Genomic DNA, 19,272 nt, shown 5'->3' with positions numbered 1-19,272 from the left:
TTATGTGCAGGTGTTATGTCTCGTAAGTTCGCGTGAATGTAGTCTGTGCAGATAGAAGAGCAAGCTTTTCGTCCTCTTTAGTCATTGTCGTGAAGTTATTGGCTTGAAAAACTCTCGAGTACACAGTGTTGTACTTGGTGTAGTAAAAGGTACCGTTTTTTTCCCATGGTCCAGCCTTCATTGTAGTCCTTACGCATCACATCATTTTCTTTTACCTTGGAAGACACCAAGCAGCATTTTTGTATGCGCAGTGGTGGGTGATCACCAAAAGTATCTTTGATTGTGCACATAGTTTGTCTCCACCGGTTTGTCTCCACCGCAATGACTCAGTGGTTATGGTGCTCGGCTGCTGACCGGAAAGACGCCGGTTCGATCCCGGCCCCAGCCGTCGCATTTTGATGGAAGCAAATTGCTGCGTACCATGTGATGTCAGTGCATGTTAAAGAACCCTTGGTGGTCGAAATTATCCCGGAGCACTGTACTACAGCATTCCTCATAGCCTCAGTCGCTTTGGGACATTAAACCTCCCCATAAAGACCAAATAAAACAAAACATAGTTTATGTTAAGACTTGGATGCACTGTACTCATGGTTGTTTTCCTCTCAAGGCCTTTATTCTTGGCTTACATTTCAGATATGCACCTTTGCAGTCATGTACTTTTTTTCAGTGGCTGTGCCTTGTATAGATGCGACACATTTTGTACACAAAAGAGGTTGTGTGCGATGATCAACATTTGTCGGTTTTCATTTTTTCCGTGCTTCTGGAAAACAGGATGCACCTGAAAGTTCCTCCAAAGTCAAGAAGGTCCGCCACGACCGCACCCTGGACCCTGAGTGCCTGCGGTGGAAGCCATACACCATGCCCAACCGATAGCCTTCACCAGCCAGAAGAGAACCTATGCCAAAAGCAGAAGAAAGCATGCCAGCCAAGCTGGTATGCAGCCGGGGGGATGTAAAGTGGGCCAGCAGTGCGGCTGAGTAGTGAGCGGGCATGACGGAAGCTCGGTCACTGCATCAGTGCCACGGAAGCTCGCGAACGTCGGCTGTCAGTCCAAGCTGCAGTTGCCAGTGCTGTCCCTGGCTTAACACATGTCTGCGCAAGTCAAAAGCGTTCACTCTACAAGCTCGTGGGGAGTCTCGGGCTAGCTAAAGCTGACAGGCATGGCACCCGAGGCTAGTGGTGGCATCGAGAGCAAATTGTAGGTCAAGGACCATAAGCAGTCAGCTGCCAGTGGGTGACTGTAAGTGTGTGTCAGTCACTGTCGTTTGCTGCTGAACAGTCACCCATTGCTGGCTCGACTGCACCACTGCTGGTTAATTACTGCTAGTTCACTAGTACCGTCAGCTGCTTGCTGTCTAGTAGGGAGTGCGACCCATAGACAATTTTTTCACAGATGTGAATGCCAGTGTGCATGTATATGTGTGCATGCATTTATGAATGGCGGCTACACCATTCGAAGAAAAAGTGACATCCCTTCCCAGCGAGTGTTTCTCGAGTGCATTAAGGTGACAGGAAAGCGTGGGTGTTCGACGTGCAGTTTGATCTGAAGATTACTTGCGTAATGCTTTACCTCTTCATAAATATACTTTCTGCTGTCTCCTAGAAAATCTCTCGTCAGAGGATGTGCAGTTCTCATCGTTGCAGTGCTTTTTTTATATTCTGAGTGGTAGCCTCTGGCATCGTTTAAAGAATTCTGTTGTGTTAGCGGAAAGAATGTCTGCTCTTTGCAAAAGCATTCAGGCTACAATAGATGCAGTGCAAGGGTGCAAAGCATCTGTTACTCCTTACATTCACTTTGCTTAGTACTTTTGATGCGTCTTTCCCGGTCTTGAGAAGCTGGAATGACTAGCGAGGAGTTTTTCTTTTATTTTGTGTTCTTTTACCCTGTATTTGTTCTCCACTTGTCAGAAATGAGGCTAGTGGAAGCATTTGCCAAAGTTTTCTTTTGAAGAGTGGCGAGTTGGGAAAATTTGCCTTGTTTCAAGATTACAAGGTTTGTAAACTGGCCAAAATGGAGAGAAAGGGCATGGTGCTGACTTTCAACCATGCGCTTACGAAACACTCCCAATTAATGAAGAATTTCGGTGTCAGCGGCACACGGGGCATTAGTCAGGCTCGCATGTGTGGGTTTGTGTACTCTTATTCTGTATATTTATTGCGTGCTTCCACAGACGCTTGGTTGAAAGCCACCACCTTGTGTAGGTGCTCCGTCTCTTTTTTTTATTGTTTCTTTTGTTTGCCATGAGACACTGTATCATTTTTATTTTTGTGCACATTGACAGCGTAATTTCAAAACTACTGGCTCGGCTCAGTTTGTTTTCATTAATGTTAAGTGCAAGTGTTAATTCCTGTAGTGTTCAAGCCATGACCAAGTGGGAGAGAATGGAGGTGGGGCCTGACATCCCTAAACTCAGTGCATACTAGAAACACTAGAAAGAATCATCTTCATTGCGTGCGACACTGGTTGGGAAGTGTGTACTGCAGCAGCTGTGAGGCTGTGCAGCAGACCCTCATTCACTCGAAAAGTATTGCAGCTTTCATTCAGGTACTTGATGGCACTGTTCTGTCACCCCTTCTTGTTCTTCGTTTATTTGATCAAATATCTGCACATTTTCTTTTTACATTTCTCGTGCTGTAGTTTGTGTCATCTGCAGAGATTCTGAGGGCGTGATTCTTGTTGGTGCTTATGTGACCTCTGCCATACCTCGTCCTGTGAGGCAACAAGCTACACAGAGTCAACGTATGATTTGTTGCCATCACATAGCAACTTGAATTCTATTGTGCTCTTGCATGCAATAGATATTTTTTGCTCGATATATTCTAATGCAACTATGAATGTTGCTAGGAAGGCATGCTAGCCTTGCCTTCATATTTACTTTTGTCGTAAAAATTTCATTTTGAGATTTTAGCAAGAGTGAATGTTAAATAGAACTTGAGCTGCAAGCACCTCTGTAGAAGTGATCTGGTTTTATTGGTTATTGCTGCTGTGCTCTTAGCGTGGTCTTGATGTGCAAACTTCAACTGGAATGACTGTTGAGCAAAAGTATCAAACTGATATTTTTTTGTATTACTCGACATTGTTGCCAGTTTGCTGTTGCTTTCTTTTTCACTCAGCATGTAGTAATCTACTCCTATTGCTTGATACTTTCTTGGTTTCGTCATGGTCTGTTCTGTATGTAGTGAATTCATGTGGACCGCAACATACAAAAATTGTCAGGTGTGCAAATGTTGTGTTGGATCAACTATGTGCACTTTCTGTGAAAATTCCTTTTTTTTTGCATTACAGTACTGTTAGCTTCAAGAATCCAGCTAAAGTGAGAGGCATGCCAGAGTGTGCCTCTTGCAAAATTCTAAAAGGACATGAATTTCATTGCAGTGCACGGTTCTAGTGTTGCCAAATGGTAAAAATAACCTGAAGGTGGATTTTCAACTTGCAATTTTTTTCTGATTTTAATGGTCTGAGTATGGGCGCTGTACTAGTTGTGTTCTGATGGGACGACCTGGTCTTGGTAGCCCTGTGCAATTCGTTCCACTTCTTGTGCCTCACAGGGACCTGCCCCCCCCCCCCCCCTCCCCCACTCACACTATATATTTGACTGAGCTTGTGTGTTGTGAGTGTGTGTGTGTGTCTGTGTGCGTGCCCAAATACACGTGTTTGTTGAATGCATAAAAGCACTATGCTGTACCATTGCCGGTTTTATAATTTAGTTGCTCCTTGTCGTTTGTGTTGAAGCAGTTTGAAACACTGCCTTGGCCACACAAGAAGGAGCAATACTGATTCATTCCTGAATGTGTTATGTTTTAGAGATGAAATGTTTTAATGAGATGGATGTATCAAATAAAGAATGTTTTTTAAACCTAGTCATTGTAGGGTGCATTCAGTGTGCATATATATATTAATTTTGCTGGCAGTGTGAGAACTGTTTGAACGTTTATTTCTTGAGTCCACAAATTTCAACCCTATTATTCTGCTGCACTATGAGATGTGGTTCATGCCGCTGTCGTAGGTAAAAAAAAAATCTTTCTCCAGACGTGCATGTGTAGTTTGATGGTACGACAAGTGGTAGGGAGGGCAGTATGCTAAATGGCCAGTTGCAACTAAGTGTCCTGCATATCACCCACATTGCACATAGTCCTAATGTTTTATTTGTAGAGAAGAATTTTAAATCCAAACAGTGTTGCATTATTTCTTAACGGATTTCTGAAAGCATACGAAGAAAGCCAACAGTCACTGAAACCCCTTGTCTGCTTAATATTTCTGAAAGCACAGTTGCAGTTGCAACTTCCTCGGAGGTGGAACATTTGCAGCAAGATATTTGTGCTGACCACTACTGTGGTCTTGGTATTTAAATTTTATGTGTCGACAAAGTCGTGTGTGCCTGTAGTTTTACTTACAATGATTTTTTCTGTCTTCCATTAACTGCAAAAGGTGAAAGGGTTAACACTCCCTGTGGTAGGCACCAAGACTGGCTGTTAAAGCTATTCAGCATATTCCAATTCACTCATTTTGTTTTAGTGGAGGCTACTCTCAAGTTTAACTTTTCTGCAACGACTGCTAACATCTTGCGTTGCCAGGTGTTCGAAACTATGATAGTTCCAGTCGGTTCTTGACGGAGCACAAGCACATCTCGATCAGTTCAGTTTAATAACATTTTGACCACCAAGGCAAATTTAGTTGTGGAGCTGGAGGTACAGTTGAACGACAGTGTAACGAAGTTGTAGATCAAACCGGCTCAGCGGTTTGTGTGAAGCTTGACCTTGAGGGCGACCTTGACCAAACAATAAATAAATATTGCCGCGACTAGGATTCGAACGCACAGTGGCACAAGCAGTCAGTTTCGCTGGCCACTGCACGAGAGCACTATGCTGTGATCGCTTTTTTTTTTTAAGCTATGCTATCGCCGCAGCAGATCACACCTTGTGGTAAACTGCAATACACACTCGCACTGTGAATTGCACATCGTCGTCTTTATCAACAAATACTACTATGAAACTAATATTCGTGCTTTAGCTATGTGGAGGTAGTGATAGATGTGCGCTGTATGTGTTTGTGTGGACAACATTGCGAGAGAAACATGGCACTAGAGCAATATGCGATAGCGTTGGCACCATTGCTGCACAAACTCGGCACTACATAGCATAGGTCGCCGGCGTACACTGGGTAAATTGGCATTAACGATGAAAAAGTTGATGCACATAGCTGGCTCCCGGGGTCAGTGAACACCTCAATCGCGCTTTCAGGTAGGTGTCGGTGGTGTCCGTCTGCAGAAGACTGTGCTTGCACACAATATTTCGTGCTTAGCAATGCTAAACTGCCAGCCAGTTTTTTTCTCTTGGACAATATATTGCCACATTCCTGGACATTCTCGTGGCGCCGTCTCCTGGCCGAACTGTCTCAACCGCCATCCTGGCTAGCCTTCCCACGAAACACAAAACGTCTTACGAACGTCTCGGAACAGCTTCAAATGACTACAAACGTCTTGCGCTGTGTTCAAACGTCTCATAGATGTCGACAAGGAGAAGTTTCCTCTGCGACGTCTCTTAAACATCTGCAGTCAGACGTTTGCTGTGAAACTTCTGTGAAACTTCTGTAGTCAGATGTTTTCTAGACTTGTTTCTAACACGTGGAACTTGAGACCACGTCAAGGAGATGCGCCAGTAATCAGCAGAGTTGCCACCGTGGATTAAACATGCTGTAAATCACGGCACATAAATTAGATGGCTCTCCTGCTTGACGTTTCGAAGAGCAGGCGCGCCGGTGCAAAGACCGCTCTTTGTATTCGAACACAGAAAGCGCGTTTTATCCTACGGAGCCCGAATCACGTACCACATCGAGTGCAGCTAACCCGCCACTCGTAAGGCTGGATTTAGGTAACATATAATGGCCCTGAAAGCCGACGGTAGTTACGCGAGTGAAAAAATTTGCTTCATGTTGCGAACGCCTCGGCTAGCTGGCGGCAGCATGCGGATTGACAGGCGCAGCGCACGTTGCCTTCGCCGCCTTCGCCGAGCTCGCTCGCGCAGTTTATCGCGCAGATCACCCGCGCGCTATCTTTTCGTGGCGGCGTATCTTGGAGGCAATCTTTCTTGAGTCACGCTACGCTGTAGTCACGCCGCAGCTTGCTGCTTGGTGTCGCTCCGCATGGTGGCGATGCAGGATAGTTTGCCAAAGTGGTTTTAACCGTTTAAAGCAGAAAAAAATCTTAGTGGAAGCTGCAAGTGCTTAGTTTTACATGAAAGTATTAGATTCAATTTGTTTTTTGGTTCTTTAATGATTTGTTTATTTTTTACGTTTAGAAATTTAGTACTTCATTTGGTCATTTGGCGTTGCAGAGGCTAGCGATAGCTCCGCGCGCGAAGCGGTTGCTGCGCACGTTGTAGTACGTTTCGGAGCGCACTTTTTTCCGCGCTGGTTGGCACTTCACGCCGCTACAGTTTGCATTTTCCCTTTTTTCTGCGGTATCGTTTACTACCAGTGTTGCACTGAGGTGTGAGCCTCGTTTTCTGCAAAAGTAAGTAACCTTCCATTTCTCTTCTGTGGTGAAAGTGTCGGCTTTGTCACTAACGCGCCTAATTGAACCTTTGGTATACAAATCACAAAACAGTATCAGCCAGTGTTTTACATACGAAAGTGTAGCGTTGAATGTTTTAAAACAGGGCATTTGCATGTATTTGAGCTTTTGTTAAGTGGATACAGCTAGGCTGCTATTGCATGCGAGTTGCTTTCTTTACCAAGGTGAACGTGACAAAGCTTCAAACCAACCAGCTTTGTTTAAGCGTACGTTGATAAGGCGCGAATTTTTTCCTACACATTCTGTGCTCTATTGCATTCTGGCAGGTTTTATTCTTACCAAGGACTCTCATCTGGCCACTTGTGTGCTCCAATTCTCCTTGCTGTGATTGCCGTCAGTGAAACTCGCGTTAAAAAGGCTTTGGTTATCTTAACTGCGTCAAGCTTTTATTTCATTGCGATTGAGAGCCCCGGAACAAAGGTAGTTTACTCAGTGGTGCTGCTCTGTATGTGTGCAGGCTGTGTGACAGTGCAGTGAAGTACTACGGCTCTTTGCAGGCATGGCAGTTTTTATTTCTTGGAAAACCATTGCACCGTGCACAGCTGGCGTTGTCCCTACTTCACTGTGTACATTTCGTTTTGGGTACAGGCTGTTCAACAGTGGTTTTCAGAGGACCTCCTTGCCTGCTCAACTCAAGTTTTGGTAAGCACGCTTTGCAGCTGACACCTTTTCTTTCACTTCATGATTTCTTGTATAGGTCTAGGCTCTTTGCTAATGTTCATTCCACAAGCCCCATTATTTGTTTGTCCTTTAGAACTCCAACTGTTGGCCGGAGGAGCAAGGACCTGGTCTAGTTTCACGCAAATTAATAGCAGCACCTTGTACTTGGTTGTTCAGACGACTTGGCCTGGAGATTGTTTCAGTTCTGAGGTGGGAATCTGGACTAATGCTTCTTGTGCAGTGGTGTAAGTAATCTCTTGCAGTGGTGTAAGTAATCTCTTGCCCACTGTTTGAGCTTCATCGTACAGATTAGAAAGGGCTTCTTTGGCAATGCAGTGTTAGGAACACACGCACTTTTATTTGTCTTATCTTTCAGATGTGCCCTGTGTGGCTGTCAAGTTAAGGTCCAAGATTTAACACATCTCTGGTGTATACTGAAGTGATGCAGGCATTACCAGGACAGCAGCATCTCTGCTATGTTTTCATGCGACGGTGCAGGATGTCAAACATCAACCATTTTTGATTCAGCCACATCTTGCAGGTAAGAGAAAGCCTGTTTGCAAGATGTAGCTTAATTAGGAGGTTCTATGAGTACAGTGTGCATCACAGTAAGGCAGTGCACTTGCTATTGACTGCTTGGCTTTGTGTCCATGCACGCTGTTTGGATTTTGCTTCTGTTAAAGGCCTCCACAGTGATTGACTTCTTGAGTTTATGGTGAACCGTAGCACTCTGCTGAAGTGCCACTTGCAGTGACATCACATGCATCTATGTTTTTAATTAGCTTATTTTATTGCCTGTGCTGTCACTCCTTGCCATTTCCTGGTCTTATTTGCTTCCGACTCCTCATTGGCCATTCTACATGCACCTGACTGACTGTGCTTTTGGTTACTCTAATATTTTTCACTTCTGCAGGCTGCTGAACAGAGCTGGATTTGACTTCCCCTTGTTACTGTCTAGTTGGCATCCTCCTTGCAAGAAAAGTGATTTTTGGAACACCTAGCGAGCTCTTCAGTGCCATCCACATCACAGCAACTTGCTCATCAACGCATCCGTTGTGAACAAGGCCCGGGGCCGAATGAATTTTTGACTTAACAATTGGTTGCTGCTCGTCACTTTCCCGCCATCCAAGTGCTTACCGTTGTAACGTCAGCCAAACCAGTGAAGCTACCTCCTCCGTGGCTTCTAACATTAATTTCCTGATCCTTTTCTTTTTTTGTGTGGGTGTATATGCACTGGATTCAATAAAGAGTAACGCAGTGACTGAGAAGTGTGCTAGCACATGCATTTATGGCTCATTACTACAGCCATACATCCCTTGTAATGTGGGCTCATTGTTTGGGTCATTGCAAATCAGTTTTGAGTTCATTTTTGAGTGGTGTATACCAGAAAAATGAACTACAACTTTTTAAAGCTTTAGAGGGTTTAAAGGCAGCACTAAAATCAGTCTTGAAATGCGTAAAATAATACAGGCACCCATTTCGGAAAAAAAAAGAAACGTCTAAAAAAATTCTAGAAAAATTCTACCTGAGAAGTTTTCTAGCCGTATACAAGCGTAGCGTTAGCAGAGCTAATAGAAGGCTAGTAAACGTCTAAGTCTAAAAAACTGCTTAGGTGAAACTTCTTCTAGATGTCAAGCTTTTTTTTCCGAGACTTTTTTTAGACGTCTATTAGCGCTTTTTGTGTTTCGTGGGTTAGCCATGGTGGCGGGCGGGGCTTCTTCGTGGTCTCTTCTTCGGGTTCCGCTCGGGAGTTCGCTGCTACGGCGCTGTTCAGTAAAACGTGACCTGGCTGTCCCGACTGTATAGCCGTGACATATTTGGTGGAGGTGCTGGGTAACGTCCCATGTACACTGACTCTGAAGACACCTTTGAAGCCAGCCCTCAGTGCGTGGACACAACCCCCGTCCACAAAGCGAGCCGCCGCCTGCGAGGCCTACAGCCAGAGTTCAGCGGCCTGACAAAACCGGCAAGAGATATGACATCAACCACAGCTAGCCAGACCACTCAACATTTTGGAACTGACACTCCCTTCGTACTTCACGCGCCCAGGTCACCGCCGACGTTCCACGGTGACAGGTTCGAGGATGTTGAAGACTGGTTGGCCAGTTTCGACCGTGTGGCAGCCTTCAACCAGTGGGACGGTGAGCGCAAGCTGAGGAATGTTTACTTCGCGCTAGAGGACTCGGCAAAGATCTGGTTCGAGAACCACGAGTCCTCTTTTGCCACCTGGGAGGTTTTTCGTCGCGAGCTGCTGGCGACATTCGGCAGCAGTGAACGAAAAGAGAAGGCGGAAGTCGCTCTGCACTCGAGATCGCAGCAGCCTAATGAGAGCGTCACCATGTTCGTTGAGGACATGATGCGCCTCTTCAGTCGAGCCGACCCTGCTATGGCCGAGGCAAAGAAAGTGCGGCACCTGATGCGGGGCGTTAAGGAGCAGCTGTTTGCTGGACTTGTCCGCGACCCTCCAAGGACAGTGGCCGATTTTACGAAGGAGGCAGTGAGCATGGAACGCTCCTTGCAGGAACGCGGTGCACAGTACGGCCGGCAGGCTAGTATGGCAGCCGCTCTAACCTGCACGCCTACGACGCTGCCTCCTGAAGATCTTCGAGATCTTGTAAGGAGCATCGTTCGCGAAGAACTCGCGAAACTCCGCTTCGAAGCTCCACAGGCCAGCGTCGCCGCCCTGTCGGACGTGGTACGGGATGAAATCCGTCGAGTGGTGCAGCCAGCACCAGTTGTTCCAGAGCCGCAGCCGCAACCCTACATCATGACCTACATCGAGGCACTTCGACGGCCTGCGGCAGTGGCACAAGCTTTTTCACCTGTGCCGGCTGTGCAGTACCCACGTCCAACTGTGCCCACCACCGTGCCGCAGGAATTCCGGCCCGCCATGCGTAAAGCGGACATGTGGCGAACGCCGAGGAACCGGCCACTCTGCTACCACTGCGGTGAGCCCGGCCACATCCTGCGCCACTGCCCCTACCGTCGGATGGGTTTAAGGGGTTTCGCTTCAGACGCTCCTCGACCACGCTACGGCGAGCGACCCCAGGAGATTGAACAATACCTGACGTCCAACGTGCAGGCTCAGACCGTGCCGCGACGCCAGTCTCGATCCCCATCGCCCAGGAGACTCTCTTCTCCCAGCCGCCCGTCGACCTCTGGCGAATTCAGAGGCAGGTCCCCACGGCGGGGAAAACTGAAGACGGCGTCCTCTGGGGGTAGGGCCGCCGGAGCTAGAAAGAAACAAGAGCCTCCACTCGACGATCTGCAGCGACGGCGAGACCAACGACCACCTGACCCGACGAGCCCACCGCCGACGAAGAGCCAGCAGTTGGCTTCTACGGAAATTCCAGTAACCGCCGATAACTGTGAAGTAACCGCACTGGTAGATACCGGCGCTGATTTCTCTGTGATAAGCAGCCGGATAGCCACGACCCTTAGAAAGGTTTTTACACCTTGGACTGGGCCCCAGATCCGCACAGCCGGCGGCCATGTTGTGACGCCGACCGGCGTTTGCACCTTACGAATTCAGATCCGCGGCGTCACTTTCCCCGGCTGCTTTGCTGTGCTTCCTGAGTGTTCTAAAGACCTGATTCTCGGTCTGGATTTCCTACAGGAATATGGGGCTGTCATCGACTTTAAGGAGCTGATCGTCTCGTTTGCCGCACACCGTACTGTTGGCGACGAACCGCAGCAACGCAGGACTAAGTTGCGGGTCTGCGATGATAACGTGGTGATTCCGTCGAGAACCACCATGCTAGTAACTGTGGAGTGCGATGACAGCGCCGGCACTCATGGCATCGCTGAAGCCAACATGTCACTGCTCCTGGGTCGGCAAGTGTGTGTAGCTCGCGGGCTTATAGAACTGAACAATAAGCGAGCCGAACTACTGATAACAAATTTCGGTTGTGAACCCCAACGTTTAGCGGCCAACACAACGATTGCTTATTTTGAAGAACTCGGGGAATGCGCCGGAGAGTACGCGTTGACAGGGACTACGAAGTCCGTGGAATCAACGAATGCTCCGCGGTTAAACTCGACGTGAACCCGAATCTCCTGCCTAGTCAAAAACGCAACCTGCAGACTGTCATTGACTCTTTCCAGGACTGTTTTGCGTCAACCTCCAGAGTTAGGCAAACGCCGATAACAAAACATCGAATTGATGAAAGCCAGAGACCATTACGCCAGTCGCCGTACCGGATATCTTCAAAGGAACGGGATGCAATTCGAAGGCAAGTTCAAGAAATGCTCCGCGACGACGTGATCCAGCCATCGAAGAGCCCGTGGGCGTCGCCTGTGGTCCTAGTTGCAAAGAAAGATGGGACCCTCCGGTTTTGTGTTGATTACCGACGTCTGAACAAAGTCACTAAGAAAGACGTTTATCCTTTGCCGCGCATTGATGACTCCCTAGACCGTCTGCGCCACGCCAGATACTTTTCATCACTCGATTTACGCAGCGGCTACTGGCAGATAGAGGTGGACGAACGTGACCGGGAGAAGACCGCATTTATTACCCCGGACGGTTTGTACGAATTCAGGGTGCTCCCCTTCGGCCTATGCTCAGCTCCGGCAACTTTCCAACGGATGGTGGACACTGTGCTTTCTGATCTCAAATGGCAGTCGTGTCTTGTGTACCTGGATGATGTTGTCATCTTCTCCGACACTTTCGAAGAACACCTCAGCCGCTTACGCGCTGTTTTCGAAGCTATCCGTTCAGCTGGTCTCTCCCTTAAGCCCGAGAAATGTCACTTCGCTTTCCAGGAGCTGAAGTTTTTGGGCCATATTGTGAGCGCCAAGGGCGTTAGTCCAGACCCCGACAAGACTGCCGCCGTCGCTTCTTTTCCCATTCCTACTGACAAGCGAAGTGTGCGCCGTTTTCTGGGTCTCTGCGCCTACTATCGGCGCTTTGTGAAGAACTTCTCCCGAATAGCTGAGCCCCTTACTCGCCTCACCAAAGATAACGAACCGTTCGTCTGAGGTCGGGAGCAACAACTTGCCTTTGAAGAGCTACGCACGCGTCTTCAGAATACACCCATACTTGGGCACTTCGATGAGGCCGCTGACACAGAACTGCACACAGACGCGAGTAACGTTGGCCTTGGTGCGGTACTTGTACAGTGGCAGGATGGTGTCGAACGCGCAATCGCTTACGCAAGCCGCACGTTATCACGGTCTGAGGTGAACTATTCCACCACCGAAAAAGAATGTCTAGCTATTGTGTGGGCAGTAACGAAATTTCGACCCTATTTGTATGGCCGCCCTTTCCGAGTGGTGAGCGACCACCACTCGCTGTGTTGGTTGGCAAATCTCAAGGATCAGTCAGGGCGACTCGCACGCTGGAGCCTCCGACTGCAAGAATTTGATATCACCATCGTGTATAAATCAGGGCAAAAGCACAGTGATGCAGGCTGTTTGTCCCGTGCCCCACTTCCTGCCAGTCCCGTGGACCTCGATGACGATTCCCTTTTCCTTGGGGTCATTTCCGCGTCCACCCTGGCTCACCGCCAACGAGACGACATTGAATTACGGTCCCTGATTGACTATCTCAAAGGAAGCGCTCAGACTCCGCCCCGCATCTTTTCACGCGGCCTGTCATCATTCTGCTTACGGGAGGGTATCCTGTACAAAAAGAACTATAGGTCGACGGAGCCTGCCTATCTGCTCGTTATCCCTAATGCCTTTCGCGATGAAGTCTTGCAGGCGTCCCACGATGATCCTTCCTCTGGTCACCTTGGTTTCTCCCGAACGTTGGCCCGCATACGGCAAAAATATTACTGGCCCAAGCTCGCGGAGGTTGTGAAACGCTACGTCCGAACTTGCCGCGAGTGTCAACGTCGCAAGACGTCGTCGACTAAGCCGGCCGGACTTTTGCAGCCTATTGATCCACCACAAGTTCCTTTCTACCAAGTCGGCATGGATTTACTCGGCCCCTTTCCGGAGTCTTCGCTGGGTAACCGGTACATTGTGGTCGCCACCGACTACCTCAGTCGATACTGTGAGACGAAAGCTCTTCCCCGCGGAACAGCTGCGGAAATTGCCACCTTCTTCATGCACAACATCGTGCTTCGTCATGGCGCACCCACGGTCGTCATAACTGACAGAGGAACGGCCTTTACCTCGGCGCTGACACAGGAAGTTATGCGACTCAGCGGCACGAGTCACCGACGAACAACAGCTTATCACCCCCAAACTAATGGACTCACTGAGCGCCTAAATAAGACGATCGCCGACATGATTTCCATGTATGTCGACGACGACCACCGCAACTGGGATGCAGTACTCCCTTACGTTACGTTCGCATATAACACCGCGCTGCAAGAGACTACTCACTTCACACCATTTCGCTTAGTCCATGGTCGCGAGGCCGTGACAATGCTCGACGCCATGCTGCTTCCTGGTAGTGAAAACTCCACTGTCGTGGGGGCCGACCGCTTTGTTCACGAAGCCGAGGCCGCCCGCCAACTTGCTCGGCAGCATATCCGGCATCAACAAGAAAAAGACGCTCGCCGTTACAACCATCGCCACAGGGATGTCACTTACCAGCCCGGAGAACATGTTTGGGTGTGGAGCCCAGTCCGTCAACGAGGGCGCTCTGAAAAGCTTCTTCGGCGGTACTTTGGCCCCTATGAAGTGTTACGCCAACTCGGCGAGCTAAACTATGAAGTTCTCCCTCAAGGAACTGTTCGTTCCTCTAGGCGACCAACGTCCGAAGTTGTGCATGTCGCCCGAATGAAGCCTTACCACGCCCGCTAGCAGCTCACTCGTCTCTACCTTCTCTCTCTCCACTCGGCTCTTCACCGTGCGCACCCGTCGAGATGGTGATCGGCCAGAACCGCCTCATGGAATTCGGCAACGTCAACATCCATTCCACACTTGCCGTGCTGTTCAACCACAACACGCTGCAGCTTGAATATTTCGTCGGACGGAGTACCCACGCTTCACTGTCGCGAACGCTGAACGACCGCGTGCTGCTCCCACTGGAAGTAGCCTATGTCCAGACGACTAAGAGCGCAAAGATCATGGCATTCTCCATCCTGACCGTCCATATGCTCCAGCTATCCGCATCTATGATAATTGTCTTAATGCCTCCCTCTCCTCGCGTACGAGATCACGACGGCCGAGAAAGTGGATTCCGCGCCCGTCGCCGATACCTACTATATACACCAGGACTACTGCGCCTCTGCAAGGGCACTCTATGATCAGCGGATGTTCGTGCCCCAAAAGCCTGTGCCCGGGGAAGCGGCTGCCGGACCACACGCCCTCCAGCGCCGCGGGCGGCGCTTTCCAGAGGGGGGGAGCAATGCCACATTCCTGGACATTCTCGTGGCGCCGTCTCCTGGCCGAACTGTCTCAACCGCCATCCTGGCTAGCCTTAGCCATGGTGGCGGGCGGGGCTTCTTCGTCGTCTCTTCTTCGGGTTCTGCTCGGGAGTTCGCTGCTACCTGGCGCTGTTCAGTAAAACGTGACCTGGCTGTCCCGACTGTATAGACGCTTTACAGCGGCGTATCATGGGGGCTGCCATCTTTGATCACGTGGTCACGCCGCCATTACTCGCCTCCTGACCGCTCGGCGCGCGCCTCGTCGCGACGGCTGCTGCGTCTGATGTTTCGGTTCCGACAGGCAGTGTTTCGGCTGATACGGTTGTAAAGGAGTGGGAAGACGACACTGAGGTTGGTGCGAAGCTTCGAAGGACATGTGAAAACCCCAATTTGATCACTTTAGGCGTGAAAACGTGATCGTGCTTCATGTCGCGAAGAGCCGCTGAGCTCTCCGCCTGTTCGAGGCAACGGGTGGATCGCCTGAATGCCGCTGAAGGCTTTGCTTATTATTTTTTATTGTTATTATCTAAAACAGCAAGGTTTAATGACCCTGCGGCTGCGCAGGTCGTTGTCGTATTGTGTACATGCATGCGGAGACTGCTCTAAAACGCTCACATGCACATCGTACTCATTTGTTTACAACTTGTTAAAGGTGCTTAGGAAGCCTGAAATATTTTCTGTTGGTTTGCTAAACAAAGGAAGGCGACAAAAATAAATAAACAAACAAATGTTACCCAATCATGTAAGCAGTACCATGCATCAAGCAGCCTTCACAAGTTTGCATGCAATCGTTTACAAGGATTCCGCGATATAATTGTTATAACGCGCGCATGGCAGGGCGTTCACTACACGAAGTTCACAATTATGTTAGCCTCACATAGCATAAAATTGTGGTACGCTCCATGCTCGATATGCGGACATGAAAATGCTCGAGGTCTCGCTGGTTGTAAGTAATCAGCCGCGGAGTCACTTCTAGTGACTGTCTCGCATGGACCGCGAGGAAGTGACAACCGCAGAGCAGAGCAGCCGTAACACAAATGCTTTATTCCGATTGTCGTCCACAAAAACCGCGCTACTTGGAGCGAATTTCAACAGTAGCACCAAGACGGTGTGTAATACACGAACTGACGGTAAGCGTTGTCCGCTCGCACGGCTATGCACTGCACAATATGCACTAGCGGTATAGGAGCGTAAGTCGTTTTTTTTTTGTGACTTTTCGGTGGCGGGACAGCTTGTTCATGCGGCTATGTTGCGCACTTACCCTCGCAGATTTTCCAAGATCGAGACCTTTCCTTCTAGCTGCATTCGATTCAGCCGTGGTTCTCTGCACCGCCGGAACCGGTTCACGGTGCGCTGCACCAAAGCGCTCGATTCACAGCGCCCCCTGCACCACCATCCGCGATTGATTTTGGTGCAGTCGTGGTGTCGCTTCGGTGCAAAGAACCGCGGCACCCTCAGAAACGGAGGTGCAGGATAGTGGTGCACGTGTTTGACGGCGTAGGCAGACGACGCGCGCAGACGACGTTTTGTTTGTTAACATCAATGGCCAACTAAAGGAAGTTTTTCCCGTTTCTCGCGACAGCCTGAACAGCCTCTTGAATTCGAAGCTGAAATACCTAGCTACTACGCTTTCGTAGTAGTTGGGGATTCTGTTGCGGTCTGTCCGAACTGTGTTGCTGCAAAAGAAAGCACCACGTCGGCTTCCTCATCTTCGCTGTCTGACGACTGAGAAAATTCCATAAAAGTGGATTCGGCGATGTCGTAGTCCATGACTCCACGAGGCACGAAAAACAGACGCGACGCACCGCAACACAACACACCACGACGGACGAGAACCGGATAGCAGACGGCAAGGCCTGTGCGTGCACGCGCTCGATTGAAAATCTCCGCACCAGTGATTTGTGACGCTGATGACGCACTGCACCTGCACCAAGAAACTAGAATTGCACCGCGCCGGCACCAACGGAACTTTTTCAGAATTAGTGCAGAGAACCAGTTCTGAATCGAACAGACCTTCTATATTCGCTGTCTAGCGCTGGCGAACGTGTGTGTTGCGTTCGCCCGTTTGGAAAGGGTGGATGTTCAACGGGCGCGAACTTGTGCCTTTCGGTTCCGTGAAGCTCGCAAACAATCGCATCCCGCCCCTTTAACTGTTTGTCGCAATTCTGGCAATCCACAACAGAGCATGTATTTTCTGTTTCCACATTTCCACTGCTGCGTCGAGGCATACACGCCGGCGACTTACGAGGCAAGTAATGACGCCGTGTTTCGAGCGCACCCGTGGCGCCATCTGGTCTCAAATGGAAGAACTGCGCGCTGTAAACGGTCTATAGCCGTGACAATATGGTTTTTCAGGAAAGAAAATGGCACAGTATCTGTCTCGCATCTCGAATGAATTCATAAACCGCCACCATATGCCGGCATCCGAAATGCAACTCCATTGCAAACAGGTGCGCTGTGAAAGACATATCCGGGCATCATAATTATAGTCTGGGATGAGATAATTTACTACATGTTGAGAGAGCTCGTCGGCAGCTTTTTGTCGAGACTGTTCAGCTTCCCTCTAAGAGTGCAAGCAGCACAAAAATGCACGCAGCTTACAATAAAGCCTTCGATACATGTGCAGCAGAAAAAAGGAAGATTTTGTAGAATTAAGTTTACTGGCTTAGCGCATGAATCTGCGAATGCTGTTGTACCTTAATTTAGCCACATAGCACTGCGATGCGCTGTGAAACAACCATCCTCAGGTTGTGCAACTCCTCTTTCCACAGTGGGCACCCTCTGGATTCTTGGGGCAGCCCCATTCCGGTTGCACATTCCTCCGCTTTCGCCATAACCGCTAGGCCACCCATGGCACCGAGGCTTTCTTGACAGAACAAAAACGATATACGTTATGAACAAGTGGTTGAAAGTACAGAGCGCAGACAAACGCGTATTAACTTCAGAGAGCCCCTAATTAAGCACGAGACCGCACAGGTCCACACACCAACATGAATCCCCTCAGCACAAGTCCATCATCACTAGTCCACTAAGAGTTCACCACGAGTCCACATGCCTGCGTCAGGCTGGTCAGGCACGGGCCTTATAAAGCCATGGCGCTTCCCAGTGCCCTTACCCCAACTCCAACGACACATCCTGGGCGTACGCGCTCAGTGTCGGCGCTCTTGGCGTACGCCGGAACGGGCGTCGAAAAGCAGCATATGCATCTCCATGTCCCTGGTGCTGGCTTGCTCCTCCTCTCGAGTCGAGGGAAAGAATTTCAAGCGGTGAAGAAAAGCGGTTGGGGGGCGCTGAAAGGAACAATTAAACCGCGCAGAAAAGTTCCGGGAACCCGGAAGAGGCTCAAGCCACGAAGAAAAGAGTCATCGAGACTCCCGCGGACTTCCGATTGTTGTAAACCGGACGCGGCTTTCCGACGCGTACGCGAGCACCCGTGCGCTGGTGCTGATATCTAGCACGGACAGATATCGCGGCGCCTCGCCGAGGTTCGCTGGCGTCTCCTGCAGTGCGCATGCGCAGACCGGTTCCGGCGTACGCCAAGAGCGCCGACGCTGAGCGCGTACGCCCAGAAAGCGTCGTTGGAGTTGGGGCTTTAGGTCGAAACCAGCCCATGCACATGCTCTAGGGGGGTGGCGAAGGCGAGCCCATGGCGATTTTCACGAACTATAAGCGGCACCGCAGTCGAGCCAAGATGGCAACCTTAAAGAGGACTCCGTCTATGCTCAGCCTCGGCGCATCAACAACTTATCTTGATTGCACAAATGAGTCATGCTTTTTCTTTGAAGGTTGAGCGCCTCTAGTTTTAGCTTAACACTTTGTATTAGTTGGTGTAAAGTCCAAAGCCGCTTACAAACTGGAGATCGTCGACCTGAGTCTGCAGACGTCCGCCGTGCAAGCGGAACCTGACCTGACATCGCTCCAGGACGTTGTTAGCGATGTCTAGAGCGCCGAGTTCCTGTAAGGCGGGAAGGTCAGTAAAATGCAAGCACGTTGCGGGTTTACTGTTGCTTTACGGTAAGCAAAGCTTTGCGAAATTATTGCATAACGCTGAAAGCTAAAACGATTCGCGTTGGTTTCGCTTTCGACCGACTTACGTGTTGGCACCGCTTCAGTAGAGCAGTTGCAACGTCCTTATATGCACATTCGTGAGCATGCTTGTTTAGAGAGCTGGAGTGGTGCTGCGGAACAAATCATAGCGCAAGTGCTGTGTTAAGGGCAGTATGTTCGTTCCTTGCTTTTATTACTACGCAGCTTCGCTTCAGCGCAAGCACACACCGTGAAAACCATTGCCTGCTGTAAAATTTTGTTTCGTTTGCTCTTCAGAGGACCGCTCGAGCTCTCCGATACAAGCCTGGTCACGTAGGTTGTGGCGTGACTTATACCATTGAGTCGGAGCGCACCCTCGGACTTTTCCTGCTTTCACATGCCGGTAATCCAGTTCCCATGGAGGCGTGAAACGGATCAAGTGAAATTTACCCATCGGGTCTAGGGTGCAAACTTACCCCATGCCGGCGAGTTAACTCGACTTGCCCCGCCGTTTTTCTTTTCTTACCCGCTGGCTCATACTCTCTCAAATGCACTCGATCGTCTTCCGCCGCTTCGCTCTATTCCCTTTGAGGTTATATTTTGCGGACAATCAAACAAGAATGTTTGGAATGAACAGACACAAATCCGAAAATATAAAACGCAAAGAGGAAAATATATAATGCCGACGCTTTAAA

General features: G+C 49.4%; 2 protein-coding genes across 3 annotated transcripts in view; both read left to right on the top strand.

Moving 5' to 3' along the window:
• The window catches only part of LOC149340534 (histone acetyltransferase KAT7-like), a 34,074-nt gene extending 30,213 nt beyond the window's left edge, over positions 1 to 3,861 (top strand). For both annotated transcript variants that reach the window (XM_089549345.1, XM_089549344.1), the window contains one exon: positions 772 to 3,861. In XM_089549345.1, the coding sequence (XP_089405471.1) occupies positions 772 to 873 (102 nt within the window). In that variant the 3' untranslated portion in view covers positions 874 to 3,861. The remainder of the gene's footprint in view (positions 1 to 771) is intronic.
• A 2,479-nt stretch (positions 3,862 to 6,340) lies between these two features.
• LOC149340533 (uncharacterized) lies at positions 6,341 to 18,914 on the top strand. The gene is made up of 5 exons (XM_089551143.1): positions 6,341 to 6,512; positions 7,327 to 7,477; positions 7,609 to 7,773; positions 8,146 to 10,070; positions 18,875 to 18,914. The coding sequence occupies exons 4-5, from the start codon at positions 9,076 to 9,078 to the stop codon at positions 18,912 to 18,914; spliced, it is 1,035 nt and encodes a 344-aa protein (XP_089407269.1). The 5' UTR covers positions 6,341 to 6,512; positions 7,327 to 7,477; positions 7,609 to 7,773; positions 8,146 to 9,075.
• Positions 18,915 to 19,272: the final 358 nt, after the last annotated feature.

Source organism: Amblyomma mixtum, chromosome 6, assembly GCF_055824585.1.
Source record: "Amblyomma mixtum isolate Tamu chromosome 6, ASM5582458v1, whole genome shotgun sequence".
Lineage (NCBI taxonomy): Eukaryota > Metazoa > Arthropoda > Arachnida > Ixodida > Ixodidae > Amblyomma > Amblyomma mixtum.
Note: the sequence above shows the minus strand (reverse complement) of the source record. Positions and strands in the feature narration are given on the sequence as shown.